We start from the raw sequence: 26564 nt of genomic DNA, 5'->3' as shown, positions 1-26564 counted from the left end.
AATTTTTACCGCGCGCAAGAAATGAAAGTATAGGTATGTATCCGATTTTCTGTAGGGCTTAAGTTCCTCATTTGTAAATAACGTTAATTTATTTATGTGGGAAAATAAAATCTCTAATTTGGCAACAGTTCATCTGGCAATCGCTGCGCTGCGGGTCTGCGGGACTTATTTCGTGGCGCTTACTCTAAACAGCAAATGCTGCGGCACAAATACGATGAATTAAAACAGTCTAGTTTTACCTTCAGATTCCAGGAGTGGTGGGAGGCATCCCCTTTATGTGTTTTACTGGGGAAGCCACACCCTGGGCTCGAACACTCCACAGATCCATTATAGACACAAACATGGCTGTCGCCTTTAGTCACGTATTGCCAATATGCTCTTTCCACCTATGTAATATAAAATAAAACATATTCATAAATTCTATTTTAATTGCATGTTGCTAGCAACTTATTTCAAATACAAAATAATGGTAAAATATGGCAGTGTAGGCTATACAAAAGTAAATTTGAAAAACATGGATCAAAAATATTTTACAAATCTTCCTTTATTAAAAGTGGTTTAGGATTAGTATGGAATGCTTTCAGGCTCTCTAGGAGATGTGAAGCTACTAGTCATTTCTTGACACAGCTGGTTTTCTTATCTTATCATTTACTAAGTCTGGACAGTTATGGAAAGTGTCTCCATTGTTGTGATTGTAGACATAAATCGTTAAATAAATACCTGAAAATCTTCCACTACATAAAGAATTTATATTTTTGAAAAAACTGTATATTGTGACATAAAAATATTGATTTTTCCAAAAGCTTTTTTAACTTAAAAAAAAAACTTTCAATCAAGAGAATTCGTCTTTAGAAACATGTTATTATCATTATTCATCATCCATCCATTTCCTATTTAATTAAAAATTTAAATAAGAAATTATATACAATATGAATATTGAACACACTCGGGAACTTATAATCACGATATTTGCAATCATCATTATTTCATTCAGCCATTATGCTGGTTTAATGTTTTGTAAAACAAAAACACGAACTACAAATAGTAAAACGGTCACCGAAACCTTGAAAAAAATGGCACCTTATATCAGTTTTTTTAACAACTTTTTTCAATATGACGTTTTTGTTCAAATGAAAACTAAGACTAACAAAAAGCTTTCTTCATTTGCGTGGCACATGCATAGGCGCGCGGGCCGTAGCATCATTATTATGACATAATTTTAGTTTTTTTGACACTTCAAATGGATTCCACAAATTTTTAAGCGTAAAACTGGGGTAACGAAAAATGTAAAAAATGTTGATAGGGGAGAATAATTGTATGAGAATGTATGAAGACAAATGGGTCCTGAACATTTCAGTGTAAAAAGCGGGAAAACGTAAAAATGAGGTTTTACTGTGATGTGTTTTAGTTAGCAATTTATAAAAATGACATCTTAATGTTTCTACAAATCAACTAACATACTTGTTCGAATAAAGCTAGAACTGTGCGTTTAGGTTAGATAAACTAAGTTTAAAAAAATAAAATAAAAAGGGTCCATGTTCCTCTTGTCCATTACTGTCATTTATGAAAATTATGGGTATTTTACTGCGCCATTTGATAAAATTACATAATTTAGCATCCCCTAATATAGAATAAGAATTACCTCTTGAACTTCATATCCTTCGGCACAAAACATGCCATTTACATATTCTGCCAATCTGTGAAAGGCACCGAGTGTTATGGATTTGCCTATTATGATGCAATCATCCATATCATCCGTCAGATCATCCAAGGACTGATCCGAGTCCAGATCCGGGTATTTTGTCTTTAGCTCCCATTTTTTGTCCATATTTGACAACAGCACTTCCCTCTCATCTGCATTTAAAAGAACATTACACATTTTGAAGGCTGTACATTTGATATAAGACCTGTAGCAATTTCATTTTGGAAAAGGCAAACCTACCATTTCCCAATGCGCGGTATGGAAGTATATACTTCCAATATATCTTTTGAAGTTTCATCGGTATTTGGGGTGAATTTGTTACAATTCCCATTTTCTTAGCAACTTTTATCCACATCCTCTGGCTGGTGATCTCTTCCAATCCACCCATAGTATCAACGGTGGAAAGTAATTTCCTAAGGTCAACTTCTATACCATTGAGCTAAAATAATTCATAATTAAGTGTTGTTGATCGGTAGAGCCTGAGCTGAGCGAAAGACAGTAAAATTAAGCATATTTGATGGTTATTAACAATAAAATTTGGCTATGGTTACCAACTGTACGTACCTACAATATTTATGTCTGACATTTATTTAACTCAATATTGACTTATTTTTGAAATTCGGGTATTGGTTTTGCATTTAACTATTATATCCAGTATAAAGTAGATACAGATATCTATCTCAACAGAGACAAAGGAATTATTAAGGAAGATAATAATATCAATGGCAGCGAGTAAAAACAACTTTTAAGAACAGCCGGTTTAAAGTGTGGATGTTACACAGTGTAAAGTGATCATCCAAACCAGACAATCACAGATTATAAGCCCTGTAAATTACAAGACGTATTCCTTTCCCCCATAATTTCTTAATCTCTGCTCAAATGGCCGGCAAATCCTAAAATCCAAAATCTGACAATCTAGATAGGGTTAAAAATCTACAAAAAAAACTATGAAATCAGTTTATTTAGTAATTTGGTTTACTTTTGGTGCTCTCTGGTTCACCATTATGTTAAAAAGCAGCAAAGAAAGCAAAGTATTTGCTGCATGTCTTCGAGAATCTAGACTAAGTAATATTTTTTCTGGGAAAAAGTTTTGGAAGTACAGATTTTTATAGAATTGAAGACATGAGTTGATAAAGGTGTTATGTAACAAAAACAAAAAGCAGAGATATCTGGGGTTCAAGTATTAAACACCTGTACAATTATTGATAAAATAACAATATCATTTGCTCTCAAACTCATTTTTTTGTTACTTTTTGATGGGTGTAGTTGGCTTTATGTGGAAGGGCTCTGTACATAAAATTTTCATTAATGTAAAAAAAACACATTTTTAAAAATTTGTGCAACACCTTCATCCATTCACGTCTTCAATTATCATAGTAATTTTAATACAATAACTGGATTTCATTTTAGAGGAAATTGATCAATATAAAAGAATAATAATATTCATGTATTTTGGGATATATATTTATACATTGTTAATAACATTGGAGAACCGTTGTGCGACTATGTTCCAGAGGTATGTCTCGTCTCTGTAAAATTATAAATATCTTACAAAATAGTAGTCAGTTAATAGTTACTCAAGTACCTTCGGCACTAGTTTTGGTGTTTTAGGATCCACAGTAGGTAATAGACTCCTGATGGCAGTCGTAAAGCGTGAGGAAGGACCCCACCTTTTAAAGAGGCGGTTCACATATTGCACCAGTGGTGTGAACCGCAATGTATCCGATAGTGTGCATTCTCCTTTAAAAGTAGCCGGAGGCAGAATCCGACAAACTCCGAAGCCCACAGCATTCGGAAATATCTCTCTGATATACTTCAACGAGTTCTGATAGTTAAAAAAAAACTTATTTATTAATAATGAAGATGAAATCATATTTGAATAATATTATTACAATATAATTAATAATTTAATACAATAACAATAAATAATTTTGAGAAGGTCACAATATATTTAGGGAACCAGTCAACTAATGAAACTAACAAATTCAACTGCTCCAAGGAAGGCATTTTATAGAAGAGCACATTCAATGATCATTTCCACATCCACCCTCAATGGTGCATAGAGAACGGTATTAGTACACCAACCGCAGCGTATCTCTACCATTTTTTGTTACATAAAGGTAAGATGATCAGTCCAGGGACTGTGAATATTCCAGTGCCCAAGCACTTTTTAAAATAAATATTTCATGTCAACAATGGCAGGCAGGCAAACATGTCGACCATAAGACCAATTAGACCATGAGACGGACATTTGATGATAAAACATTCTAATATTAAATGTGCTTTCCTGCAAAATAAACTTACTATTGTCTTCCTTGGAGATGTTGAAATGATGACTTCAAGGGTAGGCTTTAAATATACCACAATTTTAGTAGCAACCGAGAGACACAATTATAAATTGAATCTAAATATTCTATAAAATGCACTGGTTCACAGGAATAAGCTCATGGTATGACATCGCACGGCATACGCATTATTAAAAAAGTCTGTCTTTCTCGCACTCAGACGCTCTTATGAGACTTCTTAAGGAATCAAGAACTTTCACTTACAAACTCGAATGTTTTAAACTAAGGTTGTAAAATACACTCCTTTATTAGATGAAATGATAAGGAACATTTCTATTCAACGAATTTTACATTAGTAAGTTATATTAAGAAAAAAGAGCCTACATAACAAATTCAGAATGCAAATTGTAACAATACTATTGATAGTTATTAACCAAGAAAACAGAAGTGTAAAATAAAGATAATAGACAGATTAAGAAAAAAAAAAAAAATTAAAAAGTGTTTTCACAATGTGTATTGTTGAACAAGAAAAAATTTGCATGTAAAATGGATTGTTTTCAATGCAAAAAAACGTCTGACAAATGCAATTCAAAAATTAAGTGTGATCTTTGCAGCAGTGAGCTGTGTGATTTGTGCTCCAAATTGTCGACTACTGCACTTAAATGTTTCCTGCTGAAAAATCGTACTCTGAAGTTCCTTTGCCCAGAATGTCGGGAGGGTATTCAATAAATACCCATTTTAAAACAAGAAATCCATGACTTACAAAATGAAGTTGCAAAGCTGAAACAAAATCCTATTCAATTTGAAGATGTTACTGCAGAAGTGGAGCAGCGACAGAAGAGAAAGAAAAACATCATTTTTGGTGCAGCGGAGTCCAAATCACCCGAAATCCAAGCCAAAATAAACCATGACAAGGAAGAAGTGAATAAGGTCATAAAAATTATCTGCCCCAGACCAATAAACATAGGAAACTCTACTGTAATACGTCTTGGAAAAATTACAGTCTGAAGAAGACGCATTATTCTTCATCATTATCATCATTTCATTTCCACACCTAATGGTGCATAGGGCACTGGATTGGTACACCAATCGCAGCATGTCTCGATCAATTTTGTTACGTGAAGGTAAGGCTTCAGGTACCGATCCATGGACTATGAAATATTCTAGTGTGAAACCACCCTTTTAAATAAATATTTAAAAGGGGGGTTTCTTACATGGGACGCATTCTTAGTGCTAAAAAACAAAAATTAAATTAAATCAAATATTTCTATAAATAGTGACCTGACACCGATCCAACGGTAGTACCTAAAAAAATTGAGAGAAGAATTGAATAAACGAAACTGCAATGGCGAAGACCTAACCATTAGGTGCATCCATAACTGTCCACGAATTGTGCAACCTCAAAAAAACTTAAAATAAATACTCTTATCGACCTACCCATCATGTATACGAACATCACTTCACATAAGGATCCTGGCTTAACCAGAACGTACCTGACACGATAATCAATATAGATGGGTATACAGTATTCCGCAGAGATAGTCATGGCAGAAAGGGAGGTGGCATTGTTATCTACATAGCACACACCTACAGCAATATACCTGTTCATGTGAAACCCAACCTCTCTTATTGTTATAAGAGAGGCCCAGCAGAAGCTTTGCGGTTAGATGTTCAGCTCAGCTACCTTAACTTCTTAATTGCAGGTGTATATAGACCACCATCACCCAGTCTCCTCAAAGGGGAGGAAACGCTGTTTACGAACATTAAAAATGCATCTGAATTGCCAACTGTTCATATATTTGGAGATTTTAACTTCCCTCGCCTAAAATGGCCCCTTTAATCCCTCGGTAATATGCGAATCGCAGAAAACCTATTCCTAGATATGTTCGCTAATAGCAACTTGCAGCAATTGGTAAATAAACCAAAACGTTACAATTGGTAAATAAATAAACCAAACGAACGATACACCGTCTATACTAGATTTAATCCTATCTAACGAAGAAAATCTGCTTACAAATATAGAATACCTACAGTGCATAGGCAAAAGTGATCATGTAACCATGGTTACAACCCTACAAGCATTCATCTGTACCGAAAATAAAGTATCTAAATGTGAAAGAAAAAATTACTATAAATCCAACTACGAAAATATAAATAAACTGTTGTCACAAGGATCTAATCATCTTTATGACACTGACATTGATGAAAACTGGAAATTGTTCAAAAACTACATTCACTCGGTCCTTGACGACAACACTCCCATTTCAAGAAGAGGTAGTAGAAGCAATAAACCTTGGGTAAGTGCTGATATTTTCAAATTGATACACGGGGAAAGGAAAATTTTGGGATAAATATTTTTAAAAAGCAGAACACACACAGATTACCTATCTTACTGGCACACAAGTAATGTAACAACAGCAAGAATAAGAGTCCCGAATATGTTTTGAAAAAAACCTAGTTAATAGTGGAAACAAATCTTTCTACAGCTCAAAAACAACCATGACGCTATATTTAATAAACTCAGCTGGCACAACCATATCAAATGATGATGCTTAATAAATAATGACCCGTTTAATTCATCATTACCTAGCATTTTCTTCATGTGTGGGAAATGCACGAGAGAATTGATCTGCAGATGTGATATCAACAAATCCAATTTAGCTTCAAATGACTTTACAGAGCTTATGATTTCAGCTATGTTTTTGTCTTTCCCCTGCAACTCTAAATTTAAAGAATTTGAATTTTTCCATGATGTCTTTGAGATATCTATCATACAGGGTTACAATTATTTAAGAATAGTGTGCTGAAAACTTAAGAATAAAACTCCCGTTGATCCCCTTTTCTCTTACATCACTTCACATTACATACATTCATATTGTTATTTTTAATCAAATTTCTCTACTGAAATTTGTATTACTGCTAAAATCGCTTTAATGGAATTTTATCCACTACCTTTGGTTTAAAATCTTTTCCTAATATTGCTTTTTCAAATTTTAAAGATTACTTGCTATACCTGTTATTCTATTCTTTCTTTTTTCTATGCTGCATTGACATGTTTTTATACTTTTAAACTACTTTTAATTACTTATACTGTATATGTATATAAAATCAATATATTGCTGCTCTTACTATAATGTGTCATTAATTTTGAAGGTGTTTTTTAAATTGACTTAAATTTAATGTCTTATATTTCATTTAAAGATTCTTCACATCGTTTCTTTGAATCCCATAAAATATGTATGTGTATATTTTATGTTTTTCTTTTTTTTTTTAATGTTTTTTTTTTTACATCTGAGCATGTTTTTCATTCATTATTTTAATTATTACCTTTTAATTACTTTTACCATTTTTTTTTCTTCCTTTTTAATATTATTTTCATTTGTAAATACTAAGTACAAACTTTTAAATTACTTTTCTTACTTTAATTTTAATTTTTAAACAACTTCAATTTATGTTTTTTTTCCTTCTCTTTTTTGTACTTTCATTGATAACCTTACATATAATTATTATATAATATGGAAGCTTCACTGGTTCATTAGAGTCAAGTCTAACTGTGTAAAATATAAAACTACAGTCGAACTCGGTTATAACGATCACAGAAATAGCGAGATCTCAGATGTAACGAGGAAACATCAGTTGACATTTTAATTCATGGTTTTCTCCATACAATTATTCACTGTTATAACGAGCTACTACTCAGACATACCAAACAAAAATATTGTCAAAAATTATACAAAAAATCTTGTCAGTTAAAAACATCATTCTCGAAATAAGAATCTAGTAATAAAATCGTAACGGTCGGCTAACGTAAAGGATAAATACCGCCGGGGCGTTGGAATCGGATTATGTTTATGATAGCTATGTAAGTGTCTAAGCACCTAATTGGATTTTTCGCTGACAATATTGAAAAATGAACACACATGATTTTTTTAAAAATCCAAGCTTTGTGAACATAGTAAGTGCCGGTTCGGCACATTGTTACAATTTACAGCTGCTTTTGTAGTTTATGAATGATATGCTTGTTTCAGGAGTTTTTACGGGGTTTTTAAGATTTTTTAATATATTAGGCTTATTTCAATGCACCACAAACATTACAAGTGGGTGATATCAAATGAGTTCTAGACCAGATCAGTTAAAACCTAACCCCTGTAAAAATATTCTGCATGAATTATATGTACACATATGTATTTACTTGTTTACTTAGTGACAATGTGCAATAGCGATTGTATAAAAAAAAAACCTTTCTCTGGTATAACGAGTAACGCTTATAACGAGCAAATTCAAGTGGTCCCATCTTCCTCGTAATAACAAAGTTCGACTTTATGTAACTGTACTGTATGTTTCCTGAATAAAAGAAAATAGAATAAAATAAATTAATAAAAATTGTGTAGATTTGAAAACTGTAAAACAACAAAAAGACCTCGGAATAACAGGTTATTTAAAATGGGAATGTCACATATTAAACACAACAAAAAATCCAATTCAATTATGTGCTTTATAAAAAAAGCCTTCTCATATATAACACCGAATATGCTACTAAACATATACAAAACACATATCAGACCTACTCTCGAATACGGGTTTCAGATATGGAATCCCTTTTTTGTTAAGGATATCAACTTGTTGGAAATAGTCCAAAGACGAGCTACAAAGTTGTCACCGAGCCTAAAACGGCTTCTATGTGTGGTACTCTCAGTCTCACAACACTGCAGGAACGGCGAGAAAGGGGTGACCCGATAGACATACAAGATACTTGACAGTCACTATAGCTGCCCAAATTTGGATCCCATGTTCGAGCTTAAACAAGATGCTCGTCTTTGAGGCCACAGTCTCAGGCTGGAGAAAACAAGATTCAATCTAAATCCACAGAAGCAATTCCTAAGCAATAGGGTTGTTGATGGTTGGAATAAAGCTGCCACAAGAGCTGATCTCAATGTGTAGTCTCAATGGGTTCAAAAATGGACTAGATTTGTTTAAGAAAAGTAAAAGTAAGTGCACCAACAACTAACTTTCGTTTAAATAGATTGAAGCATATCAGCTTTAAGCTGCTCGCTTAAAATTAATAATAATAACAAACAAGAAATAGGATGACAGTTAATCAATTTAGTGAACTTGAAATCTCCATAGGAAAATCGAAAATGATTGGTATAATATGTACCCAAAAATGTTAAGTTTTACATTTTTATCATAGTATTAAAATTTTGGTTACTAATTTAAATTTTACCTTAAACTCTTTATCAGATGGCCTGAATGTAGGAATCTCAAAAGGCATTGTATTAGGAATTTCTTGCAATCCTTTTAAATGTTGATTTAAAAGCGTGGTGTTACCGACAGAGAGCTGCAACTGGCTGGTTCCACTAATCCACCCCCACGCTTCAGTATCAGACGGGTATAGAGACTGGACCTCTATTCCAAACCCCGTTCTGTGGCTGGTACCAGCATTAATCTCAATTTCGCCGCTTGAACTAGCCACCGCTTCTAAGCCGTGGCTCGTACCAGCTTGTATCTCAAATCCCCGGCTCGTACTGGGCATTGGATCCTGAGTATGGCTGGTACTGGGCATAGGATCTTGAGTCTGGTTGGCACGAGCCGTAATCTCAATTACGCGGCTCGTGCTGGGCACCGCCTCCACTCTGTGGCTGGTATTGGCCGCCATTATACGGCTTTCGACTAATTTGGCCCTCATGATTATCTTTTCACTGGTGTCGGGCGATGTGGAGATATTGACCCCGACGCCCTCTATAATATGCCGTGTTCCTTGCACGGGAATATAAAATAGATGTCCGGTGCTTTTAACTTCGGGTAATTTCTTTTTACCTTTTAAGTTAAAGTCATATACCTGTTGTTCAGAATGCAAGGACATTGCTACCATTGGCTTCTCCAAGTTAATGGCTTCAGCCTCATAAGAAAGGGATTCTACTGGCGGTGTGCACATCATTGCTAAAGGTTCTTCGTCCGAGGCGCTGTAATTTAAATCGGCTACTGAATCCTTCTCAAAAGTGCTCCTATCGGCACTACTTTTCAGAGGTTCGTCATCTGATGAATCATATGCAGTTTTTTTTTTATATGAATAATGAGTTTCATCCTGTTCCTGAAAGAAAGAAAGATGGATGAGTGATTCCTTTTATCATTGATTATTGAAAATTTAGCTTGGAAATAAATTAATGTCACAGTACATCTTCCCACCAACTTCCAGACCGTGTATGTACCTTTGCTAACTTTGAGCAGGACACTTTGCGTATGTACCTATCAGTGCGAACGGTGATTTTATTTACAGGTAAGCTATAAAAAAATATAACCTACATAGTACATAATATAAGTAATACGAGGGTAAGGTGAAAAGTTCTCGGCGTGACATTGAAGGACTGCAATTTACAGTTAAAAAAATATTTTATTTTTCTACATAATCTCCCTTGACTTCAACAGTCCAGCGTTTTTCCAAAATCAGTATTCCTTCTCGGAAGTGAGAGTCTAGAAGGCTGTGAAAATATTCATCTACGGCCCTCTCAACTTCTTCATTGGACGCGAAGCGCTTCCCAGAAATAAATTTCTTCAAGTTTGGGAACAGATAGAAGTCTGAAGGTGCCAAATCAGGAGAATAGGGGGGACAGTCTAACAAATCGTATCCCAAATCCCGCAGTTTTCCCATCGCCGATTCACCCTTGTGTGCAGGTGCGTTGTCCTGGTGAAAGATGATTTTTTTTTTCTTCAAGCCAGGCCTCTTCTCGCGAATTTTGGCATCCAGCTGGTCAAGAAGGTTGGAGTAATATTCGCCTGTAATTGTTCTGCCTTTTTTAAGGTAATCAATTAACAGGATCCCTTTCGCATCCCAAAACACGATGGCCATGACCTTTCCGGCAGATGCGATCGACTTCGTTTTCTTTGGCGCTGAACTACCGGCTTCCACCCACTGCTTGGACTGCTGTTTCGTTTTTGGGGTGTAGTGGTGGATCCATGTCTCATCCATGGTGACAAATCGCCGCACAAAATCGGTTGGATCCTTATTAAATCAGTCCAAACATTGCTGCAAAAGTCGTTTGCGAATGTGCTTTTGATTTGAGTTCGGCATTCAGCAAATGCGGCACCCATCTCGCGCAGAGCTTTCACATCCTTAATTCTTTGTGCAAGATGTTTCGTACCCTTTCTTCCGATATCCCTACAGCCTCAGCTATCTCACTCACTTTCTCTCGCCTATCGTCCAACACGATATCATGCACCATTTCGATGGTTTCCGATGTGGTGGCGGTTTTTGGCAGTCCTCCACGTGGGTCATCTTCGAGGGATGTGCGACCACGTTTAAATTCAGCTGCCCACTTTTTAACGGTTGACATGGAAGGAGCAGAGTCCCCGTAAACTTTTGTCAACTTCGGATGTATTTCTTTAGGGGTTAAATCCATCCAAAACGAAGAATTTTATGAGCGCACGATATTCAAGTTTATCCATTTTAACAAAAAACACGCAAGATGTCCCACTGCAAAAATTTGTGTAATCAAACTACTTAAAAAACAGTTGTGAAACTTGTCATACAAACTAATGGCACGTGCACCCAGGCAGGCAACATAAATTTTTGCTGATTGCAACGCTATCTCTGTGTCAGGCCGAGAACTTTTCACCTTACCCATGTACATATTATAGATTGATATTTTTTCTGTGGTTCTGTGTGATATATTGTATATGTATATAAAGTGTTAAATAAATAATAATATAACAATCAATAAATCTATCATATCAACACAAAAGATGAAACTTTGTGATAAATGATATTATGTAGCTATATTATCCACTAATTTAATACATAACTTAGTATAAAAGAATCAAAAGTATTTTTTTGTAAATCTGAATATTCATATCAATTTTTTTTAAACTAAGTTATATTCATAAACAATACATACAGAATAACAACAAATAACAAGACCAATTACGGGTTTCACATAGGAACAAAAATATAAAACAACAATACGTACAGATCACTGGGTGTGAAGGGAAGTGGGATGGGAATATAGGGAAAGAAGAAAAGAAGGAAGAAGAAAGAGTAAATGAATATAAAATAATGAAGAAAAAACTTTTCGATTTTGAGTGTTAGCTTTTAAGTTGTTTTGTTGCAAAAAAACTTAAAGGATTATCAAAGTTTATTTTGTTTTTGTTATAATTATTAAATTAACATACTCAAAAAATTGTTGATTATTGAATTGTTTATCGATGTTTATTATTATAAAAAAAAACATACAACAAAATAAAAAGTGTATTTGGAATTAAACATTTGCGAGACGCGTTAGGAATTTTTTAAATACGTTAATTTCTAATTTTTCTAAGACTGCTTTTGTTCGAATTAAATGATTTTTATGAAGTAATTTTGTCGGCCTCGTGGTGTAGTGGTTAGCGCGTTTGCCTACCATGCAAGAGGTCTCAGGTTCGATTCCCGACATGGTTGTCATGAAATATTTATTTAAAAGGGTGTTTTTACACTAGAATATTTCATGTACTGGTACCTAAAGCGTAAGACTGATCCTCTTACCTTCATGTAGCAAAATGATCAAGATACCATTAGGTGCGTAAAGGGAATGATGATGATGATGAATTTTGTAAAGCACAATCTTAATGATTATTGTTGATTTGAGATATTTCCTTACTGTGAGCATGGCTGTGGTACTCGAGGATGGTTTAGTTGAATGCGAGCGTAGTCGTGGGATCTGTTGTGGGAACAGCTTCTTATCTGAAGCAATTTTTTCACCAACCTAGAAAAATAAACATATAAGCATTTTTAAGTACTAATAACGTAAATAATAAAATTGTAATTAAAAAAAAACAAAAGACTTTCTTTATTTTCTGGATATGAATTCTCTAAACTCTATGTATTTTCTTGATAATACGCTATTTTCATTCAGTACTCGTTTTCTTTTTTTAACATTCAAGATTTCCATACATGTCATCAATTCAATATAATGTTATGCATATACAGTAAAACATCATTTTTACAATCATCAATTTTACATTTTCCCGATTTTAACGCCGAAATGTTTAGTTCCCATTTTTTTCCATACATTTTCATTAAAATATTCCCCCAATTAAAGTTTATGTTTACCCAGGTTTTACGTTGAAAATTTTTCAAAACGCATTTGATCTGTCAATAGACGCCGAGCCGCGCACCATCGCTTTTGCCCAAAATGGTGAATAAAATCAAGGTAAATAAAAAAATGTGCAAATTGTTGTCTCAAACTAAATTCAAAGTAGGTTCAGTGTAATTGACCGTTTTGTTTAAGTGTCCAATTTTGACATTTTACTATAGTCCTTAAAATGTAACATGATTAGAATGACAGTCGTCAGAAAACGTCAAAGGAGTTATTTATATTGACACATGAAAAACCATTTGTATCTAGCGTGTTAATTTTCTTTTTTATACGATGCTTGAAACATAAATCAACATTGATATATAAAATCAGCTTTAAAACTAAAAGAAAACTAAAATATACCTAATTATTAACAACGTTCTTACAAGGTTACATCATTTTGCAAAAACGTTAGAGATGGGACAAATTGATCAATGTAAATTGATCGAATAAAAAAATAATTCATTTGATGTTGTTCATGAAAAAAGTATAAATGCCTCATTTTTGGTGAATAATTGTGTTAAACACCCTATAATAGGCTTGTTTTGCATTTTTTATATCAATTTTCGGAAACGGAGTTTCATGATAGCATGAAATAACTGATAAAATCGATTTGATCGGTGATCAGTAATTTCCCATCACTGATGAAATTAGTTTGACAGCTGTCATTCTAATCAAGCTATATTTTAAGGACTATAAATTGTGACATGCGGTTGACGCATGTTTAGGAAGAATAAATCCTTTACATCAATAAATTATGCTGCAGAAAGTTTAAAAATTTGGCAATAGAAACATCCTTTGAAGTTATAAACATAATTTGGAAAGAAGATTGTTTAAACAGTTATCAAACAAGTGTGAAACAGTTTTGCCGCGATGTTAATGACAGATGAAATTCTGTGGTGCCATACTAAAAAAAGTGATACCATATAAATTAAATTTCCCAATATTTAGGGATTAAATCATTGTATGCATATTATGCAAATTCAAATTTTTATTTCGTGTTTTTAAAGTCAAGTACCCATGTAAAATGATTTAATCATGTTTTGTTTAATTCAATTTAAAAAAATACACTGTAGTATTGATTGAAAAAATACAAAATATTTGTAATGAAATCGTAAGTAAATATTTTAATTCCAAATTACGACAGTTTTCAATATTTTCTGCAATAGTATAGTCAATTACAATAATAATATTTTTATGTAATTTCTTTTTTTCACTTAAGTGTTTTCCTCGGTTTTTTTTGTTGCTCTCTAGAAAAACATATAACAGGGGTTTTACAGTATACATTCAAAACTACTTCATGTTACCACTTTATGCCCCAAAAATAAAATTCAACAATGAGTGTTAAGACTGCCAAACACTGACTGAAAAAACATTAAAAACTCATTGTACATGAAAGCCTAAAAATATTCTAAATCAATAGAAAAAATATGTTCTAGATAAAATTTTCTAATATTACATGAGGTGTAAATTGAATGTTCATATTCAATTCTAATGATTTTTATAAAGTAATTTTGTAAATAACATTTTACTACTTACCAATCTATCTACATACCGAAAAGTCAAACAACTTTGGCTTAAGAGGCATTTCTCTGTGGTAGGTCCAAGGATTTTGAGTCATTTTCTAAATTCAAATCTGGTTTGAGTAATTGGTTTGCTCTAACGAGAATGGATTACTACGATAGTATTACGAGACTTATGTCCTCAGATGCGATGTGCGGTATGTGGTGGGCAAGCTATGACAATATGCAATCGTAATTGCATTTAAATAAAACCTTTTTCAGGTATAACGAGGAATTCTTATAAAGAGCAAATTCTTTCAGTTCCATCTTTCATGTACCAATAAGTAAAACATTGTATGTTAAAAATGCTTTTTTTCGTAGGACTTTTTCAGTGTACAATACAAAATTTAAAGATATATATTACACAAACATCACTGTCAGATTTAAAATTTACACTAAAAATGCATTATGTAACTTAGTAGACATTATAATAATAAATATGTACATCTCCTTTTCCCTCCTTATCCTCTCTTCAAGCATTCTTGTCCTAAATTCCACCCAATTTACAATGACTTACTGTTAAAACTTGCTGCTACTTAAAAAAATATTTTTAAAATCTTTGATTATTAAAAATTATTTACGAATACATGAAAATAACATTTTTATATGTATAAACTTATATGTATTTATTTATTATGTAATATATTTTCTTTACTAACTTTGTATACTTTGTGGCAATCTGTTATTAGTTCTGAGTTTATACACTATATCCGTTTTTATTAACATGTTACAACAGAGACGAAGAACATTTTAAAGAAGGTAATGTAGAATTCTAGGCATCTACAGGGCTTATGACCTGTTATTTTTAATCAACTCAGACTCAAAATATTGTTGATAAATCCACCTGGTCCATTAAGTATAGAAATAGAAAAAATATCATTTTCAGGCGTTGCCTAGTATGTAGGTGAAATAATTCAATTAGATGAATATCACCCGCATAAATAAAGGTTTCAGCTCTTTAACTTCACAAACATCAACAGATGAAAGAATTGAAGGAATATAGATGTTCAAATATGGGCAGAATGGTGAATGTTACAGTGTGTAAAGTGGCCACTTAAACCAGCAATTGACAGGTCATAAGCCCTGTAGATGCCTAGAATTCTATATTACTTTCTCTAAAATGTTCTTCATCTCTGTTGTAACATGTTAATATAAGCGGCTCTCTAGGGAGTTGAATCCAGTCCTTGTCTACAAAAATTTGGACAAAATATTGTTGCTATATCCATTTGTTTACTATAAATATGTATGTAGAGCTGTTGATTTCCCAAATAAAATAAATAACCAAGTTTGACTGTATGTAATTGTTTTTTATATAAATAATTCAATCTTGCCTGAGATCGGTATCGCAACAACGGCGGTTGTGTATCCATATATGAGGTGGATGCCACTGGTTTATTCTGAAATGATAAAATATATTTTAGAACTTTTAATTTTATGATTACATATTAGTTTATATTACTGCCTGTGTAAATATTGTTGCTATATCCGTTTGTTCACTATAAATATGTATGTAATTGTTTTTTATATAAATAATTCAATCTTGCCTGAGATTGGTATCGCAACGGTGGTTGTGTATCCATATATGAGGTGGATGCCACTGGTTTATTCTGAAATGATAAAATATATTTTAGAACTTTTAATTTTATGATTACATATTAGTTTATATTACTGCCTGTGTAAATATTGTTGCTATATCCGTTTGTTCACTATAAATATGTATGTAATTGTTTTTTATATAAATAATTCAATCTTGCCTGAGATTGGTATCGCAACGGTGGTTGTGTATCCATATATGAGGTGGATGCCACTGGTTTATTCTGAAATGATAAAATATATTTTAGAACTTTTAATTTTATGATTACATATTAGTTTATATTACTGCCTGTGTAAATATTGTTGCTATATCCGTTTGTTCACTATAAATATGTATGTAATTGTTTTTTATATAAATAATTCAATCTTGCCTGAGATTGGTATCGCAACGGTGGTTGTGTATCCATATATGAGGTGGATGCCACTGGTTTATTCTGAAATGATAAAATATATTTTAGAACTTTTAATTTTATGATTACATATTAGTTTATATTACTGCCTGTGTATATACTAACCGAAATATTTTTCGATTTAAAAAACCGGTGCACATACGTCTCAATTGTCTTGGCAGTGGGAGTCAGCGGTTTAGGCATCTTAATGGCAACATCTGTTTCATCCTAAACAAATGCGAACAAATGAGGAAATATTACAACACCTTGTCTGCTTAAAACTAGATTAGTGGAGAGGAGAAACTAAACATATACAAAATGTAAATCATCATTTTCTTTTCTCTCATATCTCAATTATTGGTTACAACGATGGCAAGATGATCAGTCTTTTACTTCAGGTGCCAGTGCCAGTCCAGGGACTACAGAATACTACGATGTGTATTTACACATCTTTGACTTTTTTCAATAAATAGTTTATATTATCCTTGTTGGTAATCATGATTTTCACAAAAACGAAACGTGAAGAGACTGGAAACTCTCGGTCTCACAACGCTGCAGGAACGGCGATAAAGGGGTGACCTGATAGAGACATACAAGATATAGCTGCCCAAATTTGGATCCCATGTTTAAGCTAAAACAAGATGCTTGTCTTCGAGGCCACAGTCTCAGGTTGGAGAATACGAGATTCAATCTAAATCCACGGAAACACTTACTGCGAAATAGCATTGTTGATGGTTGGAATAAGCTCCCACAAGAGCTGATCTCAATGTGTAGTCCCAATGGGTTCAAAAATGGATTAGATTTGTTTCAGAAAAGTTTGAGTGCGCCAACAGCTAACTTTCATTAAAATAGATTGCATATCATTTCAGCTTTAAGCTGCTTGCTTAAAACTAATGCAATAATAATATTTAAATTATCTTCAATACTAATAATTGAACTGCAGATCTTGTAGGTGGTAGGCAAATACACTAACAGCTACACCACAAGGTGGACAAATAAAAATAATTTTAATTTGTTTTAATTCTGCAAGTGTGTATATATTTTTGTATGTACTAGAGATTACCGGCGTTTCGGTTATTAAAAAGAAGTAGCAGTAATTCAATTGTTTCGTATTATACGGCTGTTAGAATGGCTGACGTCACTTCTCGGGCCACCCTGTAAAATATTTATTATGCTATGTTATCTGCCCCTTTTCTCGATTTATTAACACGAGTGAGAGAAGACAAACTAGTGATTGGTTGTAAACATACTACGGTTTTTATTGAAGATCATTATTAAAATATGCCTTTATAAAATGGGCAAGTTTTCCCAGTGTGTGAAGCCCGTGCAAAATATGTTAAATGTATATATGCTAGGTGTAGTCAAATCTTACCACTATGTCAATAGATTTTCGCTTAAGATCCCTTGTAATCGTTCTTGATGATTTGCCAATTGGCTCATGGGAGCTCAATTGGCTGGTCAGCTCGTGTGAACTTAATTGGCTGACAGGCCCTTCAGACCACAATTGACCCTGATTGAAAGATTAAACAAACTATTTAGAAAATCAAAAAAAAATCAACATTAAATAACAAAATCTTTAATAACGATAAATCAGTGGCGTTTATGGCACATGAGTTTACAAAATGAATATTGAGCTGTTCGAAATCAGATAAAATAAGTGTTTTATGTCTGTTTAAATATACCTTTTGTTTTCATAATTTTTACTGACATACCAAGTTCCGCCACCACGTGGCTGAGTATATTCTTTTTATAAGGGTGAATAAAAACAATATTGACGATGGAAAAGTAAAATTTACCGAGCAACATGTAGCAAATTTACACAAGAGACAATTAAGGTTTTTATTTTTAATTAACAAAAAAATCTCATTTATCCCTTTCAGACCTGAAGTTGAAATGTGAATTTTGCTGAGAAATTTCGTCTTTTATATGATAGTTAGACATTACCGAGATAACAAAAAATATATTTAAAATCCAGAAAATAAAGTTTCCGAGAAAACCCGCCCTCGCGATCGTGCTGGTCAGGACTATGTTCATACACATAAAAGTAATCTCACATATCTTAGTCTTAAAAATAATTTAAATGAAACTGTTCAGTGAAAAATATTTCATTTTAAAACAGAAGAAAAAGTCAAAATGATTTGTTTTTTAGGTGAAATATTTTCAAGCGCAGTGCTTATTACGTTAAAGGCAAAGGTATGTTTTGCACTTTTAACATTATATTTTTGTTCTGTTTTTACAGTTTTCCAAACGAAAAATTCTTGGGGAATTTTATCATCAAACACTGCCAAGTGATCATAGCCACCATACCTTATATCTGGAATAGGCAGATTATCAGGTGTATAAATTTTATGATGATTGAATGCAATGTTCTCATAATTATCATTATCTTCGCTCATCTCATGAGACCTGCGCTTTCGTTCTGGGGTTTTCATTAGGACTTCTCCAACTTCCAAACAGAAAGCCAATAAATCTAAGGATTTTTTTTTCTTTGAGCATCTTGACGGTACAACATCCATAAGTTTACCAATCTTTCACAAACTGTAATAAATTATTACCTACCGAATATTGTTTTCCGAAGCTAGATGGTTTTAATGGTCGTGGTCGTTTCTTAAATTTCGGTAATTTAATCTTGGCTGAAGTCTCGGGTGCAGATGTATCAGACGAATCCAGCTGAAAAAAATGTTTGAATAAATTTATTTTCACATCATAAATTACATAACTGAAACTAGTATATTTAAAGCAGAACAAAAACTTACGGATAAATTTTTCATGCTAGTTATTGATAGTTCATGAAATCGTTTAGACTTCTCGTCAACTATTTTACACCCGCTCACAGTTACCTTGGCTCCGGCTCGGAGTTTCCTCTTACTCATCGGTCCCGAGGCCACAGCTGTAAGTTTCCTAGAGCTGGTTGGCCATTGTTGAGAGATAGTCGCAGTCGGTGTTTTATTTGAGACCCTGGTTTTGGGTTGGGTCTCGGTGTGGAATCTCGGGGAGACATCGACTGGGGACGGAGAAGAGGATAATTCTTCTTTGATTGTATCAGATGAAATTACAGTAATTTCATCTTGAACATATTCAAAGGAATCTTCTCGCTGCTCACCTGAAAGAGATAAAGTTGGGTGAATTGTATTAAAAAAAGCCTCAAAATAATCTAGAAAACCTTGCACAACCATTTTTACATTACTCAATCGTTACTTTTTGTCAATCAATTACATTACTCAATGAAACTTTTGATTGTGTTCATTTAATCTATATACAAGTATGTACTCAAATCTAACAATAGAAATTGCCGGGTTCCACTCATATGGTTTTAAATAAATGTTACCTTGTTTGGTTTCACCTTTGTCTCCTGCTCTGCCAGAAAGTCCTGATCCTTCGGGACCTGGAGAACCTGTATTAAAATGCATTTATTATAATTGTTTTATTTGTGCATGTTTAATTCCTCACAATGTCCAACCACCCTTTTAATTTGGTAAGGTATCCAAAATAAAACACATTTGTTGTATTTAATTCTACTTTTATTTTTTTTTAATAATACAGGGCTATTGGTAACTCGACGTATTCCCAGCAGGACGAGGTAGGGGTACACAAATGCAAGAAATTTAAGTAGCCCAATGTATGGCCGAATGTTAATAGTTTTTGAGATATTTGGAATTTAGCAATTTCATGAAAAATACCAATTTTTGGATGTTCGTGACAAAATATAAAAAAAATTGGCATATTGAATGTCATTGAAATATTTTTTTATTTATAGGTGACCTAGTAACAAAGATTAATAAGCAATAAAATATGCAAAAAGGTTTATAGTTTAAATACTACGACTAATAATGTTTTTTATTTTATTAATATTTATTGTTACTTTCAAAAAAAAATCATACAGTTTTAAAAATCACTACTACATTAAACATACAAATTACTTGTAAAACATCCTTGTTTCATAAGTTTTCCAAAAAGGAATAAAAACCTATATGTTTATTGGAACAACAAATTCAAAAATGTATTTTAATCTAGCCTGGGTACGGAGAATCGAATGAAGGCTTAAATGAATTTTGGATTATTAAATAAAAGAAATGCATTTGTTATAATTTTTTTAAAAGATCTTGCTCAATGTGAGCTCCACGGTTCCGAATACAAATACGGATCCGTTTCCTTACTTCAGTTTTGCGACACGTGATGAGAATGTGGTCTTCATTCGCTCAGCCGCACTCCTGATTTTTTCTTTTTGTTCTTCAATTGAATTTATTGGGGTCGCGTAAACCAAGTCCTTCATATGACTCCAGACATAAAAATCTAACGGAGTTAGATCGGGGCTTTGTGCAGGCCAAGCGATTGGCCCTCCTCTTCCTATCCACTTGTTGGGGTAATTTTCGTCAGGCCACTGCCTGACACTTACGCAGTAATGAGCCGGGCATCCGTCGTGTTGGAAAGTAATGTTATTTTTGGTTTCTTCAGGTACGTCAGCCAGCAATTGCGGAATATCGTTTCATAAAAACTGTTCATAATTTTGTCCGTTTAAAATTTGGGGTAAAAAATGTGGGCCAACCAATTTGTCATTAATAACACCTATCCATACATTGGCAGAAAATCTGCGTTGTGAAGCAGTTGGCTTCAGTTTTTTCGGATTTCCTTCCATTTTAGGTGCTCAATAATGTAAATTGTGGTAATTCGTGATGCCATCTCGGTCAAACTTTGACTCATCAGTCCACAAAATGTTTTTTTTTTAAATCCTCTTCTTCCGCGTCGGCGTTAAGCTTGAAGCGACAAAATTCAAGCCGCCTTGCAGGATCTCCTTCCTCCAGCGAATGAACAGGCTGGTAATAGTATGGATGTCGGCCTGATAGATGCACAACACACCAAACTTTCTATTGTGAAACACCTAGATCTCGAGCCACAATATTCGTCGATGTGTCGGGATCGTCAATGAATCTTTGAAGAATCTCTTCTTCTTCATGAGCGCTGTATCTCCGAGGTTTCAGCAGCACCAGTTTCACGTATCCGGCGATAAGTTGTTGAAAACACGTTTACAAGTGGAATTCTCCAGTTGGGGAAACGTCGTTCGTATTCTCTTCGAGCTTCAGCGGCTTTGCCATCACTAAGTCCGTAACAGTACATTATATCAGCGTGTTCACTATTGGAGTACGCAGCCATAGAAAATAATGAATGCACTAAATACTTGCTAGCGCAGCGCAGAGTGGAATCTAACTAAGCCACTAAGTAACTTAACTAAACCGTACCCACATCGTCCTTGACAGACCTGTATTTAACAATGCCGACCAATCAGGGCACTTGCAGTCGCCGATAAAGGACTAAAGCAGGTAAAAAAACGTTCGACCGGGATAGCTCACAATGGGTAAGTGCACTTTCTGTAATTGTTAAAATAAGTTTTGAATGTGTTGCTCAAATAAAAATATAGGTTTTTATACCTTTTTGGAAAACTTATGAAACGAGGATGTTTTATAAGTAATTTGTATGTTTAATGTAGTAGTGATTTTTAAAACTGTATGATTTGTTTTGGGAAGTAACATAATAAATATTAATAAAATAAAAAACGTTATTAGTCGTAGTATTTAAATTATTAATCTTTTTACATATTTTATTGCTTATTAATCTTTGTTACTAGGTCACCTATAAATAAAAAAATATTTCAATGACATTCAATAAGCCTTTTTTTTAAATTTTGTCTTGGTATTTATTTTTCATGAAATCGCTAAATTCCAAATATCTCAAAAACTATTAACATTCAGCCATACATTGGGGTACTTAAATTTCTTGCATTTGTGTACCCCTACCTTGTCCTGCCGGGAATACGTCGAGCTACCAATAGCCTGTATACATATGGGACGCATTTCTTCTTATTACGAAATTTAAAAATAAAAGTAGAATTAAATCCAATAAAAATGTTTTATTTTGGGTACCTTACTAAATTTTAATATGGAATTATACCAATTCTCTGCATACACAATAAATACCCTTTTAATTATTATTCAATATACAGGTTAGCCAGACACTCAAAGTAAAAAAAATTGCCATCATAGAAAACCCTTAAACTTGAAGTTAATCATGTTCAGTAAAATGTTTACCGTTTTTGAGATACTAAATTATTACTGTTTTAACTCTCCATTACGTGTTAAGAGTTGACGCCATGAAAGAGAAGATGCGGTGGAAAATCAAAGAACTAAAAGTGACAGATACGGTTTGTTAGCTGTCTTTGTTTACAAACGTTGTTTTATGAGTGAGTGAATTGTTAAGATAGTGCTTTAAAATTTAGTTTTAAATATACTGAAAGTGTTGAAAAGTTAGGCCCATGAAATGATTCTAAAGGTGAAAGAGTTTTGTGAGTCAGAAATGAAAAATAAAGACATTTTAATTATATTACAAAAAGTTCGTTGCTGCTAACATTACCCTTCAACACATTAACATACCCCAATTAAAGGAAATATTAGGAGTATTAAAAAAAAACATTTCCACTTAAGAATATTTATACTGTTATTTTAATATAATATATATATATATATACAGTAAAACCTCGTTTTATCGTTTTCCCGCATTTTACGCCGAAATATTTAGGTCCCATTTTTTTTCCATACATTATCATTCAAATATTCCCCTCAAGTAACAATTTTTACATTTTTCATAACCCTGGTTTTATGTTGGATTTTTTTTTTAAACTCATTCGATCTGTCTAAAAACGAGCCGCGCGCCGCCGCGTGAACGAAGAATAAAATCGAAGTAAACAAAAAAATGTGTAAATTATTGTCTCAAACTAAATTCAAAGTAGGTTCAGTGTAATTGATAATTTTGTTTAAGTGTCTAATTTTGACATTTTACTAAATTGAGACATGCGATTAAAGCATGTTTAGAAAGAATAAAATCTTTAGATCATAAATTACGATGCAGAAAGTTAAAAAAATTGTCAATAGAAATATTATTTGAAGTTATAAACATAGTGTGAAAAGAAGATAGTTTAAACCTCAGAGTAATAATGCGTAACCTAGAGAGAAGCCCTATCACTATGTTTCATAGAATGCAAGTGATGTTGGTTAGCAACCAATTGGTGGCCATTTTGTTTTATTTGACGACATAACGGTTCGATCCTATGCTTTTGTAGCTGTGCTTGGCTTTGTTTGTAAATAACTTGGATATTTACGTTATAATTAATAAAAATTGAATATGGTGAATTGCAGTATGTTTGGTTGCAGCAGTAGGAACGTCAAAGGTGTTAAGGTTTGAGAGAGTGACCTGCCAGGTCTGTTACAGAGTGTTTTTTCCTAAATGTGTCAATCTCTTCAAACATATACACTGATATGAGTATGTTAATAAATTAATTTTACCTGGTCTTCTAGTTTTGCCATGCTCTTCCGCTCTGCCGGAAAGCTCCGATTCTTCGGGACTAAAAAAACCTGTGATAAAATGCATTTATTATATATTTTTACGTGTTTAATTCCATGCAATTAGAGAAGGGCATATCTTGCTTCTTTTACATTGTATTTATTTGGAAAGCTTCTTTTACATTGTATTTAATTAAAAAGGAGAGCAAGGTCAATAATTTGAATTGAAAAACTGGCCGATATTCGATCACGTGACACCTTTTTGTTAATTAATTTTAAGGATCTTGTAAAAATGAATTCACTTTTGAAGTCGACCTAATTTTGTCTTTTTTTCTATTTACAAATGGGATAATAAAAAAACGCAAAGTTGGGTGTTGAAAAATGACAAATTTTTGATAGGGATAAATTCTTATCCCAATCAAAAATCAAAAAGATGAAGAGACGGGTACATTTTGAAACTTTTATCATAATAAAAAATCATCCCAATAAAATATCATACTAATAAAAAATCATCCCTAAAATAAATAATCATCATCCTAATGAATATAGAATCGCATACAAAATGTGAACGAGCAAACATTGATTTTCAGCGTTCGGGTGATTTTTGATTAGTGTTTTTTCCTAAATGTGTCAATCTCTTCAAACATATACACTGATATGAGTATGTTAATAAATAAATTTTACCTGGTCTTCTAGTTTCGCCATGCTCTTCCGCTCTGCCGGAAAACTTCGATTCTTCGGGACTAAAAAAAACTGTAATAAAATGCATTTATTATATATTTTTACGTGTTTAATTCCATGCAATTAGAGAAGGGCATATCTTGCTTCTTTTACATTGTATTTAATTAAAAAGGAGGGCAAGATCAATAATTTGGATTGAAAAACTGGCCGATATTCGATCACGTGACACCTTTTTGTTAATTAATTTTAAGGATCTTGTAAAAATGAATGGGCTATTATCACGGTTTTTTTTTATTAGCTAATAAATTAATTTGAAAAATCACAAGACAATCGGTACTACTCTTATTAAAATCCGTTAAGAAATAAAGGAGATATAAAGGATTAAAGTCTAGTCATTTGAATATAAATAAAAACAGACAATTCATGATGTCACCAAGTTTGACGTCATCGTATGCGAAGATAGTTTTTACGTAAAAATTTATGATTCGAGTAGAGTAAGTGGAATGGGGTGACTTTGTTCAGTTTCGAACTTCAAACCTTCGTAAAAGAAAAATTAAAATTCTTATTTTTTAAATGAGAAAATATTATGTTAAGTGAGCGAGAAAATAATAAAAACTTTGTGATCAAAGTCAACCCTTCGGAGTGGGTCGCTTTGATACATCATGATTTTATGCGTTTGTTTTGAAAATTTCATTTTATTTTTTACTTTATTTAGATAAAAAATATAAGTATACAACGTATACAACATTACTACTAAACACAATTTTATATTAATTTAATACATATATTTACATTAACGTTTCGCTTTACGTAAAAAAAAAAAACGATTCTTGAGTATAAAATGGGGAGTGACGTTTTACAATAATTTGTTTATTTTATTTTTAATCGGTAAATATTTTTAGTATAACATATAAATTATAAAAAAAACGGTGTTTTAAGTCAGTGCTACACAAAAAAGAATTATAAATATAACTTTTCACTTCTTTTTTAATTATATTATCCATCCTCCGATAGTAAATTACTTGCAAAAAAAAACACTCAGGTATCAGCAAATTATGATTAGGCGTGTATTTAATAAGCGTTTAAGTCGAATCTCATGAAATAATTAAAAATAATAAACTTTAATTCCACATAAAACAAAAAATATTTTTCTAATTATTGTAAACCAAAAAATTCAATTTTTATATATACTCAAAAATAATAATTGAAATATAAATCAAGATTAAAATATAAATCAAGAAAAATATTATGGTGATTAAAAAAATGTATTTAAGAAATATTTTAAATAATTGAAAAAGATAACATAATATACCTTGCTTTTTGATGGAATAAAATTATCAGTTAATGAAACATACTTAGGAAATTAATATTGGCCATATTCAACAATGTTCGACAAAATTTCACAAGAAGTGCAATTGATATGTGTATGAGGTTTTTTTACAAGCATTTCGTGACAATTATCTGATTTACTAGATAAATAACTTCACCGTTATCATTCGAGAACGCAGCTTCACATTTATTTGCTCACCTTTAAAAGAAAATCTTTAAGACTCGTTCATTTGAGTCATAATATTTTTTATTTATATTCTGAAATCCCGTATGTTAAGGGAAAATCCCCAGTCCTCACATTTTGGTAAATTAAAGTTTCCTTCTGTTCTAGAAAACTGGCTTAAATGATTTGAAGGATGTTTAACTTTATATTATTCATTGTATAGTGTTTCAAATAATATTTTGTAATGGTTGGAAGCAGCCCGAATATTCGTAACAGCTTTTCTTAGTATTTGAGCAAAATATTTTTTTGTAGGCCCTGTTTAAAAACTTTTATTAATAAGTTTGAATCATGTCGCTCTCAAAAAAAAGATGTATATAAAATGATCAATTTCAGCTCATTTTAGAAAACTTCTTATTATTCGT

The 26564-nt window shown here is 32.6% G+C and overlaps 1 protein-coding gene and 1 long non-coding RNA gene across 4 annotated transcripts in view; both read right to left on the bottom strand.

The window, feature by feature from the left end:
• The window catches only part of LOC148271778 (uncharacterized), a 74340-nt gene that overhangs the window by 15874 nt on the left and 31902 nt on the right, over window positions 1-26564 (bottom strand). The window lies entirely within an intron of this gene.
• Window positions 1-26564, bottom strand: part of LOC148271779 (uncharacterized) — a 62979-nt gene that overhangs the window by 11772 nt on the left and 24643 nt on the right. Inside the window, exons 11-27 of one of the 3 annotated variants that reach the window (XM_088240945.1) lie at window positions 24654-24722; window positions 23973-24041; window positions 19967-20032; window positions 19479-19741; window positions 19198-19308; window positions 18011-18148; window positions 16765-16866; window positions 16621-16683; window positions 16411-16473; window positions 16201-16263; window positions 15988-16053; window positions 12618-12722; window positions 9212-10078; window positions 3288-3527; window positions 1943-2141; window positions 1643-1854; window positions 240-386 (exon numbers count right to left, since the gene is read on the bottom strand). In XM_088240945.1, the coding sequence (XP_088097071.1) occupies window positions 240-386; window positions 1643-1854; window positions 1943-2141; window positions 3288-3527; window positions 9212-10078; window positions 12618-12722; window positions 15988-16053; window positions 16201-16263; window positions 16411-16473; window positions 16621-16683; window positions 16765-16866; window positions 18011-18148; window positions 19198-19308; window positions 19479-19741; window positions 19967-20032; window positions 23973-24041; window positions 24654-24722 (2843 nt within the window). Of the gene's footprint in view, window positions 1-239; window positions 387-1642; window positions 1855-1942; window positions 2142-3287; window positions 3528-9211; window positions 10079-12617; window positions 12723-15987; window positions 16054-16200; window positions 16264-16410; window positions 16474-16620; window positions 16684-16764; window positions 16867-18010; window positions 18149-19197; window positions 19309-19394; window positions 19742-19966; window positions 20033-23972; window positions 24042-24653; window positions 24723-26564 lie in introns of all 3 variants that reach the window. The other 2 variants (XM_088240946.1, XM_088240947.1) reach the window with 2 other exon arrangements.

This window comes from Micrasema longulum, unplaced genomic scaffold, assembly GCF_059751315.1.
Source record: "Micrasema longulum isolate JH-2025_06_02 unplaced genomic scaffold, ASM5975131v1 h1tg002657l, whole genome shotgun sequence".
Classification (NCBI taxonomy): domain Eukaryota; kingdom Metazoa; phylum Arthropoda; class Insecta; order Trichoptera; family Brachycentridae; genus Micrasema; species Micrasema longulum.
Note: the sequence above shows the minus strand (reverse complement) of the source record. Positions and strands in the feature narration are given on the sequence as shown.